Raw genomic sequence first — 19048 nt, forward strand, 5'->3', positions numbered from 1 at the left:
GTCACTGCAGCTAAATTAATGTGAAGTAAACATTGGCCCCGAAAGAAGCTACAGTATTGATTGTGGTAGTACAGAAGAGCTGCTCCATATTTGATGGTTCAGTGGGGTAAACTTGGAAAATGGCATACTGTATACAAATGACTCTTTTGCTCTTATTTTCGAATGTTTGTTTGTGATTACAGCGTTTAATCAGTAAAACAGCTTAGAGCTCAATACAGCAGAATAACAAAGAAGAGACATATTTTCATGTTCAAACGTCTATATTTCTGAACAGTCTCATTGTCACTGACTCAACCATATATTAAACAAAAAGGTATTGTAAAACATACAGCAGTTAAAAAACTCTTACAGCGACTTTGATGTGATATATTGATAAATTATAACTTTTTAAACAAGCTTTACATACATGTGCAAATATTTGGACAAGGCGTATGAAATGACTACTACAGTAGCCACAATATCCAGCTCTCTTAAGTAAAAAGAGACACAAAACTGAACAAAAAAAAATAAACACAAGCTCAGGTTCTTGGTCAACACATTCACCTTGAGCTGAACACTGTAAACATACAGTAACAGTAAATATTGTATTATTATGAGCGGCTTACATTCCTTCCTTCAGTGCACTAAAAGTGCTGCCTCAGAGGTGTTATTGCTTTGTGACTCCATAAACATATTCTCCCTCTATTGAGCAAGGGACAGCACTCAACACTAAATATGAACAATAAAGTGATCATGGGATGTGTTCAAAGAAAGTGAAGCTAATGCAGAGATTAAAACTTGAGCACTGTGAGAAACCAACTCAGCTCTTGTAAAAATGCTCTAAGATGCGGAGAAATGGATTAAAATGTCACTGATGGTTGATTTGAAACACATGACCGCGTGACTTCTGCCTCACATAATGTACAGGAGCTACACTTTGACTGCGGATTAACTGTGGAAACAGAAATTATTCTCTGTCTGTCGACCCAGACAGGCCTGTTTTTCTTTTTGTGTACGATTGTGCATGTGCATTAGTCTTTGTAGTTTCCACATGAAGCGGCAGATCTCATCAGATTTCACCTTTGCTACCGTTACTTCAGTCATTATAAACCAAGAAGGCACACTGAGAGAAGAATCCATCGTTTACATGTCGGTCCACCTCCTCACTCCTTATTTTTAGTCAGATTGGCCAAGAGTTCCATAACCGTTCATCACAGCCAGTTTGACATGACCATTGGGAGTCAACTCTTCTTTGAGGATGTTGTTCTTGGAAGCGAACATCTGGCTGATCTCCATAAAGGTTTTGTTCTTGGTCTCGGGAATAACGAAGATGGTGTAGATGGCAACCCCCAAGCAGATCACACAGAAGATCAGGTAACAGTAAGGACCTGTCGCTATCTGTGGTGGGAGGACACATAGTTAGACTGAATAAAAGAATACACGTGCATGATCAAAGGAAACAAATACTCTTCTGACTTCCTTTACAAAGTGGAAACTATCCAAGGAAAGCAAAAGGAGACAGATTTGAAGCCACACTGTCATAGTATACATAATACATAAATACTGCTTAGTGTAAGGAATTAACATGAATCTGATCCCCAACATAGCCAGAGAAAAACTAAAAGCAGGGTACTGTAGGTTTTCTACAAACTACTTAAGATTATATTAAAGGATTAGCTAGCTTTAAAAACGAGGGACTTGGAATAGTTAGAGCAGCGATAATTGTGTTTTTCTTCTTTTTTGGCTACTCGGGGGGTCAGTAGAAAGGAATGCAGAAAACACTGATTTAATCTGCTTATGAAGTTTTTACATGGAACGACATTAGCACTCCATTTTCTATTTTGACCAGCTAGCTGCTAACTGTGTCCGTCTGTCTGCCTGTTTCACTAGAGCTACACCTTTCACACCAGGGGTATTTGAGCCATTGTTAAAGTGGAAATATTGATCAGTGCAGCTTTAAAGATGAGATGGAAAACTAAACTTTTTAAGATTCTTTTTCGCTATCGACAGAACGTTTAGCCTAGCTTAGCACAAAGACTGGAGGCCAGGGGAAACTGCTTCAAGTAAAAAATACAACTTTGCACATCTCTGAAGCTGTTCTGTTTACACATTTTCTGAAAATAGAATTGAATAATTTAATAATGGTGTCACAGACCCCCAACACTTGTGGCCAGAAATCATTCAAGTTTACATCTTTTGACGAGACAGACCATTGTCCTCTTTGTGTCGTTTCAACTAGAACAACACTGAGGACAATGAGAGACAGCAAGGTCGCCATTTTAATTGGTAATTTTATTTGTATTTGGGGAGTCGCCTCTGTTCAAACAAACCCAGACAGCCCATGTCGTTATTGTCAAGTATCTGACTGAAAGTGGAGCCACAACAGATCCTGAAAGCAATGTCAGGATGAACTTGTTCATTCATTGATCTGTTATTGTCACATTTTAGATTAGGTGATAGGCTTAAGTTCAATGAGAAAATGCATGTATTTGGAAAAAGATTTGGAAATAAAACAATTTACTGATTTCTAATTCCACCTTTAGATATTTCTATTCAATGCTTTACTAATGTGCCATGATCTATGTGATTGTTTGCAATTATATCAGCATATTCTTCTGCCACCCCCTGAAAGTCTCCATACCAGAGACATGCTAGATCTGCCCCGGTGTCAACTAGGCTAAAGATGCAAAATAAACTAAATCTGTGGGCATATAAAATGAGAATTCACCCATGAAATCTGCTACACAATTCATACTACATAAACATTTCAGGATCAAGATTTAAAAACTGAACGCAAACAGTATCAGACATTGAATTTGAGTTTTCTCTGACCTCTAGGAAGGGAAAGACGAAGCCGATGGTAAAGTTGGACAACCAGTTGAGGCAGCCGGCCACAGTGTAGGCAGCCGGTCGGTGAGACTGCTTAAACAGCTCTGCAGTGATCAGGAAAGGCACACCAGCTACACAGAAAAGACAAAAAAATGTATATTGTGTCTATTGTGACAACAGCAACCTTCTCAATCAGTCATGGTTCAGTCCACATACAGTTCATCTATTGGTTTGATCTAACTAGGTATCCTATCAAGCTGTCATAATACAAATCACATTTAACCACCCAGTGCAGCTGTATGAATCTATTGGGTGTTGTGAAATTAACATCAGCGTCTTCATTCATCAATTAGTTTATCAATATTCCCACTCAGGACTATTCTTTGGCAGCCATTCAAAACAAACAGAAGATAATATAACAAATGATAAAGATTCCTCAAGCCCCAGCGCTATTATATTACACTCTTCTTTTTTCTGAATGTACTTCATTATGTGTTCATTAGTACTCAGTGATCATAGATTGACAAGAGATTTTTTGTCAGCTTGGCAAAAGTCCAACACCGAACCACAAGAAACAGAACATGCTTAGCCAGGACTTTAGCAATTCATTGGTTTGACATGCAGGATCTATGAGACGTTGTCTTAGCTTTAAACACATAATTCTTCATTGTTAGAAGTGAAAGCTATGAAGGAGAAATATGCATTAATATGCTCTAATGATGAGCTTTCCAAATGATGTCCTCATTATCTGTGCATGATAATTGCATAGAGGAAGGTTTAATATCGTCAAACCAATAACTATGCCATAATTTGTCAACATCTGTGGTATGTATTGTGGGAGGGGAGGGAGGGGGGGTCATTGTGCATGCAAGGTTTTGTCTGAAGGAAACCGTATTCATCACGGCTAGCTTATGAACAATGAGCCATTAAAAGTCTAATTGCAGCAACAGAAATCCTCGTCTTCGTGCCGAGGTATAGATTTTGCTGGCTTGACGAATGACGCTATGTAAACCAAATTCGTTCTAATTCATCATCCTCGCAGGTCCACTCAACGTGGCTCCTAAAGTTGTAAACTATTGCCTCTTAATTCACTTCACTCAACTCATCCAGTGTACAAATGGTTGCGGGAATGGATGTAGTGTGGCAGTTATGATTTCCTAATTTACAAGACTAATGAAATACAATATCTCTTCACAGTCAGCGGAGGAGGAGGAGGAGGAGGAGGAGGAGGAGGAGGAGGAGGAGGGAGGGAGTGTTGCTAGGAGTGTTGCTGGCTTTTAGATTTGCCGCTTGCTGTTGTGCAATCTTCCAGCAGGGAGCAGTGTTATCTTACACACAGGGCAGCCCAAATCTAGTGGAGTATGCAAGGACTGGAAATGTTCATTTTAAGTTTATAAACGGAGGCTTCAAGTGAGACCCAGAGAGGGTAGAAGTGCTAAAGTGCTTACCTGGACCTATGCAGAAACCAGCAATAATCCCAACAACGCAGCCCACGCTGATGTAGCGCATGAAGGACAGCTGCGCCTGTGATTGGTCAAACACAAGTCATGAGTTATAAAGATTAGCAAACAATTTGAATATTTTGTCATAATTATTCATTTGTATTTATTTCATTCTGATCTATGTAAAATATTAGTAACATGATTTGTACCATGTGGGGCCTCCTGAAATTTCCTTCATAATCCTTTACTGTTTGTACTGTTATTTATAAGTAAACAGGGGTTTTCCCAAGTTTAGTCAGTACCACTATTGTTTCCTGAAGAGACTTTTTTCTCTACAAATAATCTGATAAATGTTTGTAATTATACTCTTAAAGGATAGGATTACAAATGTTCAAGTCTGCTTAAAACAACAGTATGAACATTGAAACATGTCTTGCTGTAATCATTCCTCCTCTTCACACTGGCCATTAACAGATCCCTTGCTAATGCAATTTGAATGCAGAAACGTATAAAAAGTCGATGAGAAGCTAATCTGAGGCTTCATATGTTTGAGTTAGTCAAATCAAGTCTATGTCTTCCAATATTACAGCTTGTTTAGTACAAAAGGAGAAAAGATTACAGCAAGCAAAATGTTTCATACGGGAACCCATACTTATATGACAAAAAAGGGGAAACTAACCATAAATTACACACAGATTTTAGTTTATGTAAATGGGTATGTAAATTCTACTGTCCTTAGCCCAATTTTAACAATGTACTGTTGCGGTACGCCACGACCTGCAAGTTAATGTAATATATTCCTAGACGAGCAGGGTGTCAGATGACACAGTACCTGGAAGAGGACAGACAATGTGATCCCCACACAGCAGAGTGCCATGAAGAGGAAGCCGCCAATCATCAGAGGTCTTCTGCCCAGACGCTCGATAGTGAAACACTGCAAAATGGACAGAGAGGTGAGAACTGTCTTGATTGGCTAGCAATGTGAGACATTATCGAGAAGAAACAAACAACTGCCTTTTTATCCTCTGTCTTATTTAGGTCTCATGCCTAATCTCATTTACTGGTGCACCACAGACAGTACATGGAGTATTCTTTGATTTTTATGTAACAAACAGGGCAGCAGTGAGTAGCCATTTGCCACATTTACATCACATGGGTGTTAATTAATGTGTAAGTTAATTAAAGAAATAAAGAAATAAATAAAGGTAATGAAGATCTAAAGAAAAACAATATTGCATGGACAAGTGCCACATACAGGATAATTCAGACCTTTTTCACAGCAGACATTTTGACTTGTCATAGTAGAAAAAGCACAGGTGAACCAAATGTTATGTAAATGATGTACTGTATGTATATTTTAGTAACACTGCACAGAGATATATTCATTGTATGGCCACTGTATTTTATCGGATTTTATTTTTTACATTGCCTTGTGCTGCTGCTTCAAATTGGCTTTCCTCAATGGAGGTCAATAAAGGTGCATCTTGATGAAAAGTACTTGATCCTTCATGACTACATGACTTTAAAAATATTTCCAACTGGACTTCACTATCAGTTATATGTTTTTATAATGAAAGGAAATAGAGAAAAGCAGCGAAAGCCCACATTGGATTCACTAATCCATCAGTTTCTTAATCACCATATAAAATAGTGTCATACAGTCATGATATAATAATGTGGTCTTATTGTGTGAGATAATGTTTACTCACCCCCAGCATCCCAGAGATGACCTCAATGGCACCAGTTCCCACTGTTGTGTACTGAATATAAGGCTCTGGGATTCCTGCATTCTTAAATATGTCATTTGTGTAGAACCAGATCTGAAATTGACAGTAAAATTAAGTTTATTAATATAATGAACATGTCGGACCACAGACAGACACACAGACGGATGCTCAGAAACTCAAAGTTTGTCTTTTTTTTTTCACGAGGAGCCAAAAAGTCACTCTGCTTATTTGGTGTTTCCATGCAATTCATCATAGTGATCATTATCATCACACCAACCATCACTCATGCATTTGAGATACAGCGTTTCATCAGTATGGACTTCTGACAAGTGCTCCCCTTGAAATTAATTTGTGTATTCTCATTAATCACACTTGCTGATGCAACATCCATCATTGATGAGGTGTGGACAAGATCGTAATTGGTGCAGTTAAATGCTGTCTTGTTGATTTAGTAACCGTACATATGCTATTTCATCACCATTGCAGCACTGAAGTATGCATGCACACGCCTCTATCGAAGCAGAAAACATACACAAACAATGTGAAAAAGTTAAAGAATGAGTTATATTGTTCTGAGCACATGAATGAAACATTATATATTTATGGGCTATATATATATTCCTTACTGAACTGAAATCTACTCTAAAACCAGAAATCCTGTTATTTCTATCAGATCAGATTAGATTTAGCTTTTCTTCTTTCAAGACGATGGTCAACTGATAAAACACAAAGGACTCAAATGATTGCTGTGGGACTATTTACACTCATATATAGGCTATGAATAATTATATTATTTTATTGGTCAGTAGCCTGCTTCATCCTTCCATCCAGAGTCATATTCTACATAAACTGGTTAAGCATATTTCCCCTCTGAGGCTTCTTTCAGCTCTTCCAGGCCAAATACAAGCTGTTCCTAGACGGATGTAGTCCCTCTGGTGCATATGGGTGTACAACAAGGTCTTCTCCCAATTACACAGCCAGAGGGAGGCACCTTAAGGGCTCTCTGCACCTGTGTGAACCGACTAATCTGAATCCTCTGAACTCCAAGGATCATTTATCTCCCTGCCCTGTTTGAGAGTGACCTGTGCAGCGCTGTGTTAAAATCAGTTCACCTTATCACCTTATCATCATTACCTAGGTGATGGTCATGATGAAGCCTGGCCTATATATCAATCTTGCTTTGTGGTTCCACTTTTGAGTCTTCCAGAAACTGCCTGGCACAATTATTTTTACATTGAAGTGTGATAATTGAGCTCCCCTACTTCCCACTAGCATCTCATTTTACGCCTGAACTCGACACAATAACCCAGGGAGAGGACCACGACCTCAATGACAATTATCTTTGATCATGTCATGTTCCACCACAGATTTCTCTGGTTTGCACCACAGTCCATTGAACAATAAAAGAACAACATCATCTCCATAAGTGCAGAGATACCACTCTAATGTCACTAACCTTGACAGTCTTGGTAAGATCAGGTGCAATAAGCTCAACTCCATGCCAGTTCCAGAGTTCAACAAACTTTGAATGTTTTTAAATTAAAAGGCCTGCAGCATCTGTCTCAGCAGCCTACACTCCCACAGTGCCACCTCCTCCTGATACTAATAACAAACACGTAAAATCCTCAGTGACTAGAGGAAAATTCACAGTGTTTCAAGCAAATCTGACACTCAAAACCAAAAGCATTCCACCCTCTGCACTTTAATATTGTTTGGTTGTCTCCTCATTTCAGTAGCTAGATGCCCAACAAACAACATACTCATACTCAGGGAACATAAGCCATGTTGTTTGGGTCGACACAGCCTGAAATAGCATCGTGATATTAAAGTATTTTGTTGTCTCCTTGCTAGGAGAATGACTCTGTTCAGTGGAAGGACTTTACCAGTATATGAAAATTGGGTTAGATTTAGTTGGAAAAGATTTGTTATTTCACTAAAAAGCAAAAAATATTTGCTTATGTTATGTATATAACTATTTAATTAAAATAATAAAAAAATATATATATTTTTTAAAAAGACCTTGATCAAGAAAGACAAAAAAAGAAGAATATAGCAATGGGGAGCTGCTGCTTTATGATCTAAATTCCCAGACAACTATTATGGTAACTTAAAGATTGATGGATGGGCAAATGGTGCAGAAAACGTTCTCCACAACTCCACAAAATCAGTGTTACCCATACGACAACAGTACACACAGAGTTTGGACATGAATTTGTCTGGATGTTTGCAGTGTTCCCGCCTGAAACAGCTGGGACAGAGGGACTCAGTGGGGTGTGCCCCTGGTGGGAAATGGTATTAGCATGTGAGCCAGCATGCATAGAGTATCCATCCACATGGAGAAATGGGAAGAAGGATGTGTTCGACTTTGTTTGTGGATGGTTGGACCGTCTTATATGGGGTAACACTAAAAGAGAGGACCAGGAGAAAATGAGGCGTGGTCCTATTGCAGTCGCTGCATGTGGGACCGTGATGTATAGACAGGAGGAGGTGCATATGGGTGGAGCACAGCTGGGATCTATAGCAATATGAGCTCTCACTCTCATATAATAACTGCACAGTCTTAGCACATCCAAAATGTAAGCACACACACACACACACACACACACACACAAATACAGAAAGGACAACATCTCCACTAAAGCTTTTTGCACTTACTGCATCAATGCCAGACAGCTGCATGCCGACGTTGACCACCGCAATGGTGATGACCTGCCAGCGAACACAGCGGTCCATAAGCAGACCGCGAACCGAGATGGTCTGGATGGAGGACAGAGAGCGCTGTTCCTCCTGCATCTCCTCAACTTCTGCCTGGATGTTTCCCTTAGGACGGTACCACTTCAGGGCTAAAGGACAGAAAAGAGAAGCTTTTACCAGCCTGCTGAAACACCAGTCCTCACATCGCCTTCAAAGTCAAGAGGAAACCCAAGATATGATATCAAAATTCAAAAAAAGAATGACATCGACAGGTCAGGTCGGTAACAATAAAGGTGGGATTTTGTGTCATTTTTTGATCTTTGGATGACATCATTTTAAAGAAAAGAAACAACAACTACAGGTTGTTAAGAGAAATTGGGAGGATCACACACACACACACACACACACACACACACACACACACACACACACACAAAAAAGGAGCAAGGACAATGAAGAGTCCACTCTCTAACCTGCGATGGTGGCGTGAACGTCTCCCTTATCTATCAACAGGTACCGTGGGCTCTCTGGAAACCATGGCAACAGCATCAGCTGGACCATTGTAGGAAACACCACCAGGGACAGGAGCAGAGGCCAATGCTCTTCCTGAGAGGCAAAAAAAGACACCTTAATAAAACCTTATTTAATGCAACAATCAGCAGCTTTTAATCATCAGCTTATCATCTCTGATAAACAGTGCTGTTAAAGGGATGTGAATGTGAGATGGGATGAACCAAAAAGAAGATATGAATTAGGAGATGGCAAGAAATAAAAAAATTAAAAAATCTCTTTAAGCTTAATTTTTCTGTGCAGCTGTTTCACACATAAGTGTCTACTGTGTCAGATAGAACTGGGCAGATGGAAAGAGCATCACCTCCTCCAGTTCTACCAGATACAGGGGGAAAAAACATGAATGGGAGGAGGAGGAGAGCTACAGGGCCAGCTGTTCATGTTATATAAATAATTGTTATCTAATTATGGCACCCAGCATTGTAGGTGTTCACACACTGTATCATGATAGCTATTCATGCTTATACGTGATAAGTGAATGTGCCATAGTTTCAAGCTCCAGTCTGAGAAGAGAATCAAGCACCTGATGTGTATATCTACTGCAAGACTAGATAGATGGAGGGTGGATGATGGGAGGAGCTGCATAAGCTAACAACTATGCCTCAAATTCACTACCAGAATATGATTCATGTCAGAAATCTGAGCTATGTCAACAATCACTTGACATTTGCACTGGTGCAGCATCAGTCCAGAGAGAGCGTAAAGGACTTTTCCTTCCCAGCCGCTGACGTGACAGAGTAGATCTGCGTAGCGTTTGAACGGCAAGATGTTAGTACCTTTCCCAGCAGTTCGTGGAGTCCCAGGACCTGAGCGATGAAGACTCCAAGACAAATGTGAATGCTGGGAACGAGGCCTAGAAAGCCTCTCAGGTTCTTCGGGGCGATTTCACCGAGGTACATTGGCACCACACTGAGAGAGATACCTGAGGAAAAAAAGAGTGATTCAATGCTCTAGGTTTTGGTTCTAATTATGTAATATTTCTTAATGTCTGACATTAAGTGCCTGTCTCCAGCTTTGATAAAGGTTGGTGGAAAGTGCGAAGATGCTAAGAAGTCCATGACTTTATTGTACTAGCCCTGACAAAGTCTTATATGTTGTATTTTATAAAAATGTGAGACTATTGTCAACCTAATGAAACCATAAACCAAAGCAAATTTTCTTCAAGCATCAAAATTTTCCATAGTTAGCGGCAGCATTTGTTTATAGTTCAGTTTCTTAGTGTGAGCAGCTTAATATTTAGCTAAATGAAAATACACTGAAAAAAATGGAGGAATGGATTCCAAAAAAGCCTAATGAACAAAATCATTAGAAGACATTAGAAGCACTTTCAAAATAAAGGATGACTAATTCCAGTAAAACATCTGCAAATCAGCACAAGCACATTAAACAGCTTTGGGTAGGCTATAGTATGAAGCTACTTATATGTCTCTCTAATGTGTTACTGTAGCTTTGCATCTACTCATCCGCAAATAAATGTCACTTTTTTCGAGCGTCAAGGATGTAACACAATGTCATTTATTCAGGAAGCAGGCAACCCTACCTGAGTGAACTCCTGTGATAAAGCGTCCAACAATGACCATCGCAGGCATCCTGCACGCTCTGCTGGACCCCATAAGAACTCCTCCTATAAACACCAGCACAGTGGCTCTCACCAGCGTCCCTTTCCTGTTTGGACACACAGTGATCCCTCTTTACTCAGAGAACAGGAACTGTCAGAAGCACGAGCTGATGCACTGAACATGTGTTATACACCCAAAAATCATCCACAGACATACTAACCTTCCATATTTAGTAACGAGTTTGCCCACGAGCAGGGCCCCAGTCATCCCACCGATAGCAAAGATCGACACAGTGAGGGAGTACAGGACGGTAAGGAGCTTCTCATCCGGACTCCAGTCGTAAGTTTCTATCATCGTCTCATTGTAGAAGTCTTTGATGTACTGGTGGAAGAATGAAAGAGTTTATTTAAGATTGTCCAGCAGGGGAAAAGACGAATACATTCATTACAATATACATACACCATGTAGAATTACAAAATATAATCCCCTTTTGCTGAATATCCATCCAATAAATCACACTTTGCCCTAACAAAAGACAAAAAATATACCTCTGTGAGATCCTAGTAACTTAAGAACACAATACATTTAATTCATAGAGCACAAAAATGGCCATGAATGGCTGCAGCAAATTTGACATCAGCACATGATTAAACTACGCCCCACAGTGCCACACTTCCAAATGTCAACATTAGTTTTGCAATTTCCACAGTGCTCGGGGGATGGGAGGAAGAGATGTTAAATAAGCATGTGAGGCGAACATATTCATGATATTTCCTTTCTTCTTTTTTTTTTAGAAGTTCATAAACTGCATGCTTGCTAAAATGGCAGTGACAGAAGATAATATCAAGCTGTCCTGGTGAGGCCATTACATTAAAACTAATTCATCTCAAGACACACAATTCACAAACATCAGAAAATGGATTTCTCTACCTGACACAAGGCCTCTTTTTCTTTTCTATCTTATTTTCTGTTTTACGCAATGTAATTTCATCTTACCCTCAATGACAAGGTCTGTGGTCTGTCTGTTTTGTTTTAGCAAAAATAAAGTTAAGGAAACAAATTACTTTGTTTGTTAAATAAGAGACACGGAGTGATAATTTGAAGGAATGCGCTCCTGGGGGAGTGCAGTGATGACAAGATGGGAGATAAGTTGTAATTTGTCAATTTGTCATGGAACTCTGTGAACAGCGTGTGTCTAATTTGTCCCAAGAATGTGACCATCTCTACCACATGCAGGGAACTTCTGCGTACAGTGCGGACATATAACTGACCAGTTTAAAATGATTAACTTGCATCAGTCTGGTGCTAGTTGAGCAAGAGTTAACTGATCACATACCTGAACACATACCTTCTGTTTATACAACATGCAGGGAGTTGTGGATGACAGATATTGATAATAATGAGATAAGGATCTTTCTTCAACTTTGACGGCCTTATTGCCAAATATGTATTAATATGCTGGATATCTGTATTGGTATCAATATTAACCTTATTAAGTGAATCAACTATTTCTTATTCACTGTTGTTATAAAATTCAGTAATTTCACTTTTATTTGGCCACATTGGGCCACCAACTGACACCACAGCAGTCCTTGGTTCATAATATTGCCTATATTGTCACTTGAACTGCATTCTCACAGCAGGAGCCTCCATTATTTTATGTTCATTTATTGCAGTGACTTAATGTCACTGTATAAACTTGTTACTTCCACTTACAGTTAATATCTAACACAGATACATTATCCAAATCAGTTCCACTGACGTACAGATTTTAAAGTGCACTAAAATAATGCATTGCACACTGCATCTTGTGCAAATAGAGCCCAGAGAATCCAGAGACCTCACTGACACATTGCAAATACTACACAGTAAGAACACAACTGTTCATAATCAACAAGGAGGGATATTCACATTTGATCATCTGACTTCTACTGAATGTTAGCCAGAAGCTCCTCAATTTAGTGCTTTCAGTTGAGATTTGAGTCAAATGGGCACTATCAAATTGTTGGAACAATAGCTGGAGCGATGAGCCATGGTCACATGACTTAAAGACCAATTCGGAGCATATAAGCAAACAGGCTATTAAGAAACTTGTGATGACCTGGCCTTGACTTTCTCCTTAGTCCACCTCGCTCACTTGAACCTTAAAGTGAAAATTAAATTAGGCCAACACATTTAAATCAAGGCTTAGGAACAAGGATAGAAAGCTCTGTGATAATGTAATCTAATTACTAAGACACACAAACCCATATCATTAAGTTAGTTACTTTAGGTATCCTATAAAAAAACATAAACTCATAAACTCAACACTGTCAACCGAACCTTCTGCCACACCTAAAATTCGATTCAGAGCACACGTGTAACGAATGTCAGATGACACACAGCAGTCAACAGTGTAGGGCACACTGAAGTCACATGCACTATGGTTAAAGGTTTCACCTCACCACATCAGTAGCAGGAATATGTGTGATACAACGCATCTGGAGCTGGGAGACGGTTACCTTAGCAACTGGAAGCGGGGGAAACAGCTAGCCTGCCTTTGTGACATTAGTTAGACCAACAAATAGTTACAACATTCATCGTTTAAAGCAAATTAAATCTAACATGTTAATTAGTTAACTTTAGAGGTGTGTGTCTGTTAGTAAGTAAGTGTGTTTTTGAACTTTGGACAGAGCTAGTTGTTTCCCCCTGACTCCAGTCTTTGTGTCTTTGTCTTTTCTAACCGTCTCCTGGCTCTAGCTCAGTACAGATACAAGTGGATTCATCTTCCATCTAACCATTGGTAAAAAAGTGAATGACCCAATTTCCCAAATGTCTAACCATTCCTTTAAACCCACTATGTGTAAAATTAGAAAATTATTATAGTGGGTGCCCCACGGTGGTAGTATAACTCTATAACACTGTGTCAAACAGCAATGTATAAAAATGTCAGACCCATGTCCAACCTGGCGGCAGTGAGATAAATAGTACAGCAGGTTTTTATGTGACTTAAGGCAAATCCAGGTGTGACGTGGGATTTTGTGACAACCATACATTATTATTGCAACATACAACTATACAATAAGTTATGAATGAATCTCTAATTTACTGTATCAGCACTTTACCTCATTTATAATTTATTGACCTGTCTGGTTTAAATGGGCGTGTTGCTGCTTTGATGCAATTTTACAAAGTTTAATATTAAATCTTAAATTATATTGTTAATTATTACAGAGAGTTATATGAGTGACGGTTGTTTATTAAATTTTATTTGTCAGTAAATAAAAACAAAAGAGTGATAAGGCATGTTAAAGATTGAGATTTAATGAGATTTTGGCTTATCCCACAAAAAAACACTGCCCTAATCACATATAGATTCTACAAATAGTAGCTTTAAACGAGAGATGCCAAGCAGTCTAATTTCCATTCTGCGCTACTAAAGGGCGAGAACGTGGGAAATCATGTTTGATGTTTCATGAGTTTGCCCCAGAGGTGCAGCTTTTCCATGTAACCCCCTCCTAAGAACTGCACACTACACTAGCATGAGAGGTGGCATTGAAGCTCACATGCTTCGAAGTGGGCCAGTCCATGGCCAAACAGAACTAGTTCACAGCGTAGCCACTGTACCGTGGTAAATCGAACATCGCAGGAACAGAACACATGAGGCACACAGCGACTTCTAGATTTGATACACAAACCCACATGACTTCACATGACAATGAAATACAGTCTGACCTTTACTACGTTCACTGACATCGAATAATCATCCATTATCCACACTAGTGGGTATTAAACCTCTTTCATTGATTCTTGGAATATTTAGGGTCTCCCGGGAAAAATATGAAAACTACTTTAACACTTGGGTTGACGACTATCATGATAAAGATGATGCGGTGATGACACAAACCTGTGCAGGAGAGTTGACGACTGCCAAATTGTAGCCATAGAGCATGGAGCTGCCGAACGAGGCCAGAAAAGCCACTGCCAGGAGAGGCTTTGTGAGATGCTGAGGAAAAGATGGAGGAGAGAGAACAAGTCAGTCAAAAACTGCACAGTCAACTGTCAAGAGGCCTGAAGGAAACATTCAAAGCAATGCAAGAAACATCCCTGAGGTCCAATTTAATGCCAGATCACATACATGAGTTATTAACACAATTATTATTAATTGAAGCAATAGTTTAAAGTACAGAGTATACCCACTTATTTCTCAGTCTGCATTAGGTATACCCACTTCTAAATCCCCTCTGATTCAGATAGTGTTCTGTTAACTGAATATTTTGTCCTAGGATGGTGAAGTTGTTCACTTTTTCTGAGTGGATGGAGTAAGGAATAAGGAATACTTGACTCAAAATGTACAATTATGTATTCACCTGTTTGTGGGAGCAGTATTGATTGCAAAATTGGCACCTCTGCTGTGGCTAATGTTCATTTCATAATGATCCTTTCTTCCTCAAGTCAAGCAGCAGAAGTTAAGTGACAGTGTGCAAATGCTACTGCTTTGTGTTAGAGTTAGTACTAATAAATAAGGTAAAGTAAATATACAAGAGAAGTGTTGTGTCAATGTTTCAAACAGAGTGTTTATCTTTTTAACTGGATGGACTACTTGAGGTACCACTACACCACTGGACCACCACACCATTCTGTAGTATTTAACAGCATTATTATAAGTGCATGTTGCATATGAGTCTGTGAACTTTGGACGTTGCAGCAGAGCTGAACAGGCACTGAGCGGCACATGACTGAATCAGAAGAAGTGAAAAAAATTGGCATCTGCAGGCCAGATCTGACAAACCTGTTCACAACTAGCTCTACTAGAGGTGCTATGAATGAGCTGAACAAACCTACAAATAAAGATTTAATTAAACTCCACTTCTCAGGCACTGGCTAAATTTGTGCTGTAGTCGGACAAAGAACAACAACTAACTAGAGTAAAGGGGACATTTGGTTACATTTAAATATCCAAACATCAGCTGGGTGCTTCTGTTGACCACCCAAGAACCCCAAAGTCACATGACTTTGACCCCACTCTGTCTTCAAAGAGGCAGGGGGTAGTCTACTGTATTCCTCATTAGGAGTGGCCTAGAGCTGCCCTCTTGGCTGCCGTCCTAGATTCCAGCACATAGAGCTTAGCTGACCTCCAAGGTAGAAGGTCAGAGGGATTATAATCAATGTCCATACCTTTGGGTGGAGTGTGGAGAAAACTGGTAGCTGCACAAATGACCACACAAGAACCCCATCCAACAACTGAATAAAATAAGGGTATACCAAAAAACACACAATATTCTCAGATCAGTGTACTAAAAGGAATCCACTAATGTGAGCATGTAGGATGTCAGTACAAAGAGCAGTGAGAGGAGGAACCCTCTGCTCCGAATGAACAATAACAGCATAGATGCCTTAAAGAAACTTAATTAAGCCTGTAATGGCCTGATGGAGAGAGTTAGACGACTACACGTGAAAGTAGCTCATCGCAGACAATGCTGCCCAGTCTGCATTCAATTTAGGCTGATTCTAGATGTGCAGCTCTTCACATGTTGCATCACTTTGTTCAAAGCAGTGGGCAGCTATGTTTAAGACTTCGTCCAATAGTCTGTTTCATCCTTTTTCTTTGTTGTTGCTTTGGTTTTCTTTATTGATTTAGATTAAAATTAAAGGCTATGTGTACCTGACTCAAGTTATAGTGAAATATATAGTCCTGAATTAATTTGGATACTAGCAGTAGGAGATTAGTACTACCAATATTGTATATATTTATTGTTCTATACTCTCTCTATACTTACAATAATAAAGGAAATAGAGTCAGTGGATGGTTTAAACTGAAGGATCTCACAAGATGAACTACTTTGAAAACTAATTTAAATGAGAAAACAGCAACCCAACACAGAGAGCTGATCTCCCTGTCTTTCCTGTCCACTGATAATCATGTCAAACTATTTAAATGAACACTCACCGTGCTGTGCTTTGCATCGTTTTCCAGTAACAGTTCCTCCGCCATTTAAGTCATGAATAATTTCTCCCAGTGTGTGTTCTGCTCGTTTGAGATGAGATTCAGCTCTTCTGCACAACTTTTCAAACTCTTCTCCTCGCATCCCCATATGTAGTTTCCAGCCACGCTGGTGTGACAGAGAGGAGGCGGGTCGTGTTGATGGGCGGAATTAACAAGCTTGTCAAACTCCCAATCTCCAATCACCGGAGCGCATCACAGAGCAGGACCATCCCAGCCGTGAATCGTTCTCCCCGCTCCATCAGCGATCACATGAGCCAAGTGGTTCATCCTGCGTCCCAAAGTGCCCGCAGTTGTTATTAAATAGCCTATGACTAAGTGTGTCCAGGGGCGTTTTCAGGATTAGTGAACATTAGGGGCTTGGCTCAGACCCAGGGGGACCTTCACTCTGGAGAGAAGGTGGGGGATCTCAACGCTTGAAGCAGGTTTTCTTTTGCAGATTTTAGGATGAGTGTAATTCATACTTTGAGATCAAAGTATGAATTACATGACTGCAGACATTAAGACTATAATGAAGTTATTTCACTATAGGAAATGAACACACTCAATATTTGTGAATATCTCCTGCACCATAATGCATTTCAGCCAGAGGCACTGGATGAAAACGCTGATGAAGATCATAACTTGAATAACTGAAGTTTATAGGATTTCCATTTTCCTTACAAAGCCCTAAGTATGTTGTTTGGACCTAATTTAAAGAAGAATAAAATAAGGTGCATATTTCTTTGTGCATGTTTTATTTGGTGGACTGTGATTGCTCTATTAATAATGTGTAGACATGTGTCAACACAATCCTCTCCCTCCTGATCCATAATGACACCTTTGGTTAATAATTTAGAAGATAACCACAACTGTCACTGACAACTTCTTTATTATATAAGTCATTTTAAAGTACAATATTGTTGCCAATAAGACCAAATCTGGACACAGTTGTTCATTTATTCAGTCATTTAACTAGTTTAATGCAAGTCTATTATATACAGGTTGTATAGAGCAGTGGTCCCTAAATTGGGGGTCACTTGATTAATCTAAGGGGAAGACGATTACTGTGGTAGGAGAGAATAACTCTGCTACACAAAATTCTGTTTATGTTTGGGTCTTTCTTAAATTTTGTGTGTTTCACTGTAAAAAGGGTTTTCCCTTCTCAAAACTTAAATCACTGGTTCTTAAACTATGGTACGTGTACCACTGGTGGTACATGAGTTTCCTCTAGTGGAACACGGAGGAATCTCTGAAAAATATTGTTTTAAAGAAATAAATTAATAAAAAAACATATAATACTATCAAAATACTAAAAACTTTAATACTTAAATATACATTTTTCCCTTGTACTATTTAGTTTCAATATCAGCCTACTACATAGTCACATTCATGTATGTAGTGCATGCATACATCCATGATTAGTTACGCGCTAAAATGTGATGGCAAGATAGTAAGCAGAGGTCAGATGAATGATTTAAAAAACCCTGCAGTCATGCAAAGTGGTTCCGTTGAGTATTCAACAACATTCAATGATAAATAATCTTATTATTAGGAATAAACTTGGGTTAAACGCTACTGTATTTTAAGGTTGGTCATAATGGTGGAATGGACGGTGGGCCTAATATTTTCTGAGTTATCAGGTTTTGTCTTATGCTTACAATGAATAATGGGAATTAGTTCACAAAACTGAATGGATGCATCAATTCCTTACACATGACTGTCTTGCATGCACTCCTGTTTGGTCACCTCTCAATGGGCTTTGGTCACAGTGTCGCCTGTTTCACATATGACTCTTGCACTGCAACTCTGTGATGATTTCATGGTTAGAGGTTTGAGTTTTAATTTTCTCTAAAGCAACCACATGACCTCTTGAGGGAAAAAGCTGTTCAACATAGATAAACATACATTTTTCATTTGCTTTGAAGCTACAGAGGTTTCAAAGTTATTAGCTGTTTGCGCCAGTGGGGCATTGATTCCGCCTCCCGCAGCCCATACAAGAGGCAGCTGCTCCCTCGAGTAAGGGTTTGATCATGCATCTTCTGTAAAGTTTTCCTATCTTTTCCTATCTTTCTTATCTTTATTTATCTATATATATATATATATATATATATATATATATATATATATAATATATATATAATATATATATTAAAAGTACTTTATTCTTGTGTGATTTTTGTGTGACTTGTATATTTTTGTGTGATTGTATATTCTAAGCATCATTGCACCAAGTCAAATTCCTAGTATGTGTAAAAACCTACCTGGCAATAAATCTCATTCTGA

General features: G+C 39.1%; 1 protein-coding gene across 1 annotated transcript; it reads right to left on the minus strand.

The window, feature by feature from the left end:
- Nucleotides 1–165: 165 nt before the first annotated feature.
- On the minus strand, nt 166–16916 carry slc2a15b (solute carrier family 2 member 15b). Its single transcript, XM_051384350.1, has 12 exons — nt 16730–16916; nt 14687–14785; nt 11021–11181; nt 10782–10906; nt 10018–10163; nt 9145–9277; nt 8633–8820; nt 5960–6070; nt 5083–5184; nt 4257–4332; nt 2812–2939; nt 166–1377 (listed from the first exon to the last, which is right to left on the minus strand). Exons 1-12 carry the CDS (start codon nt 16772–16774, stop codon nt 1156–1158), a joined length of 1536 nt encoding a protein of 511 aa, XP_051240310.1. The 5' UTR covers nt 16775–16916; the 3' UTR covers nt 166–1155.
- Nucleotides 16917–19048: the final 2132 nt, after the last annotated feature.

The sequence above is a fragment of the Dicentrarchus labrax genome, unplaced genomic scaffold (genome assembly GCF_905237075.1).
Source record: "Dicentrarchus labrax unplaced genomic scaffold, dlabrax2021, whole genome shotgun sequence".
Taxonomy (NCBI): Eukaryota; Metazoa; Chordata; class Actinopteri; family Moronidae; genus Dicentrarchus; species Dicentrarchus labrax.

Bases quoted from the DNA above. Each gene is read 5' to 3' on its own strand.
- slc2a15b (XM_051384350.1), bottom strand. From the start codon at position 16,774: ATGGCGGAGGAACTGTTACTGGAAAACGATGCAAAGCACAGCACG. The intron at 14,786-16,729 runs GTGAGTGTTCAT...TCTTTTCCTCAG, and splicing joins ACGATGCAAAGCACAGCACG to CATCTCACAAAGCCTCTCCT. The intron at 10,907-11,020 runs GTTAGTATGTCT...GTGTCCAAACAG, and splicing joins CTCGTTACTAAATATGGAAG to GAAAGGGACGCTGGTGAGAG.